The sequence below is a fragment of the Nerophis ophidion genome, linkage group LG14, assembly GCF_033978795.1.
Source record: "Nerophis ophidion isolate RoL-2023_Sa linkage group LG14, RoL_Noph_v1.0, whole genome shotgun sequence".
NCBI classification, from domain to species: Eukaryota; Metazoa; Chordata; class Actinopteri; order Syngnathiformes; family Syngnathidae; genus Nerophis; species Nerophis ophidion.
In genome coordinates this window covers 49,329,047-49,331,546 of record NC_084624.1, presented here as the reverse complement: position 1 = coordinate 49,331,546, position 2,500 = coordinate 49,329,047, and the positions used below count along the sequence as shown (strand labels likewise).

General features: G+C 48.8%; 1 protein-coding gene across 8 annotated transcripts in view; it reads left to right on the top strand.

The window, feature by feature from the left end:
- The window catches only part of LOC133568792 (dynein, cytoplasmic 1, intermediate chain 2a-like), a 29,986-nt gene that overhangs the window by 9,389 nt on the left and 18,097 nt on the right, over positions 1 to 2,500 (top strand). For 3 of the 8 annotated variants that reach the window (XM_061920934.1, XM_061920932.1, XM_061920930.1), the window contains one exon: positions 2,243 to 2,327. In XM_061920934.1, coding sequence (XP_061776918.1) covers positions 2,243 to 2,327 — 85 coding nt within the window. Of the gene's footprint in view, positions 1 to 1,926; positions 1,951 to 2,191; positions 2,328 to 2,500 lie in introns of those variants that run through there. The other 5 variants (XM_061920937.1, XM_061920936.1, XM_061920933.1 and 2 more) reach the window with 3 other exon arrangements.

Below are 2,500 nucleotides of genomic sequence, written 5' to 3'. Positions count from 1 at the left end.
TCAGACATAACACACAGTACACACACACACACACACACACACACACACACACACACACACACACACACACACACAGCATGTGTAGTGTTGGCATCACCTCAGACATAACACACAGTACACACACACCAGCATGTGTGGTGTTGGCATCACCTCAGACATAACACACGGTACACACACACACCAGCATGTGTGGTGTTGGCATCACCTCAGACATAACACACAGTACACACACACACACACACACACACACACACACACACACACCAGCATGTGTAGTGTTGGCATCACCTCAGACATAACACACAGTACACACACACACACACACCAGCATGTGTGGTGTTGGCATCACCTCAGACATAACACACGGTACACACACACACACACACCAGCATGTGTAGTGTTGGCATCACCTCAGACATAACACACGGTACACACACACACACACCAGCATGTGTAGTGTTGGCATCACCTCAGACATAACACACAGTACACACACACACACACACACACACACACACACACACACACACCAGCATGTGTAGTGTTGGCATCACCTCAGACATAACACACAGTACACACACACACACACACCAGCATGTGTGGTGTTGGCATCACCTCAGACATAACACACGGTACACACACACACACACACACACACACACCAGCATGTGTAGTGTTGGCATCACCTCAGACATAACACACGGTACACACACACACACACCAGCATGTGTAGTGTTGGCATCACCTCAGACATAACACACGGTACACACACACACACACACCAGCATGTGTGGTGTTGGCATCACCTCAGACATAACACACGGTACACACACACACACACACACACCAGCATGTGTGGTGTTGGCATCACCTCAGACATAACACACACACACACACACACACACACACCAGCATGTGTGGTGTTGGCATCACCTCAGACATAACACACAGTACACACACACACACACACACACACACACACACACACACACACACACACACACACACCAGCATGTGTAGTGTTGGCATCACCTCAGACATAACACACAGTACACACACACCAGCATGTGTGGTGTTGGCATCACCTCAGACATAACACACGGTACACACACACACCAGCATGTGTGGTGTTGGCATCACCTCAGACATAACACACAGTACACACACACACACACACACACACACACACACACACACCAGCATGTGTAGTGTTGGCATCACCTCAGACATAACACACAGTACACACACACACACACACCAGCATGTGTGGTGTTGGCATCACCTCAGACATAACACACGGTACACACACACACACACACCAGCATGTGTAGTGTTGGCATCACCTCAGACATAACACACGGTACACACACACACACACCAGCATGTGTAGTGTTGGCATCACCTCAGACATAACACACAGTACACACACACACACACACACACACACACACACACACACACACACCAGCATGTGTAGTGTTGGCATCACCTCAGACATAACACACAGTACACACACACACACACACCAGCATGTGTGGTGTTGGCATCACCTCAGACATAACACACGGTACACACACACACACACACACACACACACCAGCATGTGTAGTGTTGGCATCACCTCAGACATAACACACGGTACACACACACACACACCAGCATGTGTAGTGTTGGCATCACCTCAGACATAACACACGGTACACACACACACACACACCAGCATGTGTGGTGTTGGCATCACCTCAGACATAACACACGGTACACACACACACACACCAGCATGTGTGGTGTTGGCATCACCTCAGACATAACACACACACACACACACACACCAGCATGTGTGGTGTTGGCATCACCTCAGACATAACACACGGTACACACACACACACACACACACACACACACACACCAGCATGTGTGGTGTTGGCATCACCTCAGACATAACACACGGTACACACACACACACACACACCAGCATGTTGTTGTTTCCTCAGCAGTGTGATACACCCTAGGTGTGCTTTGCTGGCCTTTAACAGAGTGTGTGTGTCTAAGTGTGACTCCTCCCCCCCTCTCACGTCTCACCACACGTGAGCATTAACGTGCACGTCATTGACCTTCTCATTCTCTCTTCTCTCTCCTGTGTGTGTATTGTCACCCCTTTGCTGCATGCACACTCACCTGCTGGTCACAGCTCAGCCCCTCAGGGTAGTAACAGAAGATACCTGTCTGTTTAACTACCTAGTCCCCGCCCCCATGTCTCCCTCCAACAAATCAGTGGGCAGCGACGCAGGAAGCCAGGATTCTGGGGACGGAAACGCCGGACCAAGGTGTGTGTTTGCATTTGTGAGACGAGCTTACTGCATGTTCACCTTTGCACGAAAGGGACACTTTATTAGGTACTCATCTAATCAAAATAATGTCTTTACAAATACGTTAAGATTTGATTGACACTAGCAAAAAATATAGATTTGTTGTAGTATTTCCTGTAAGAAAGTGATGT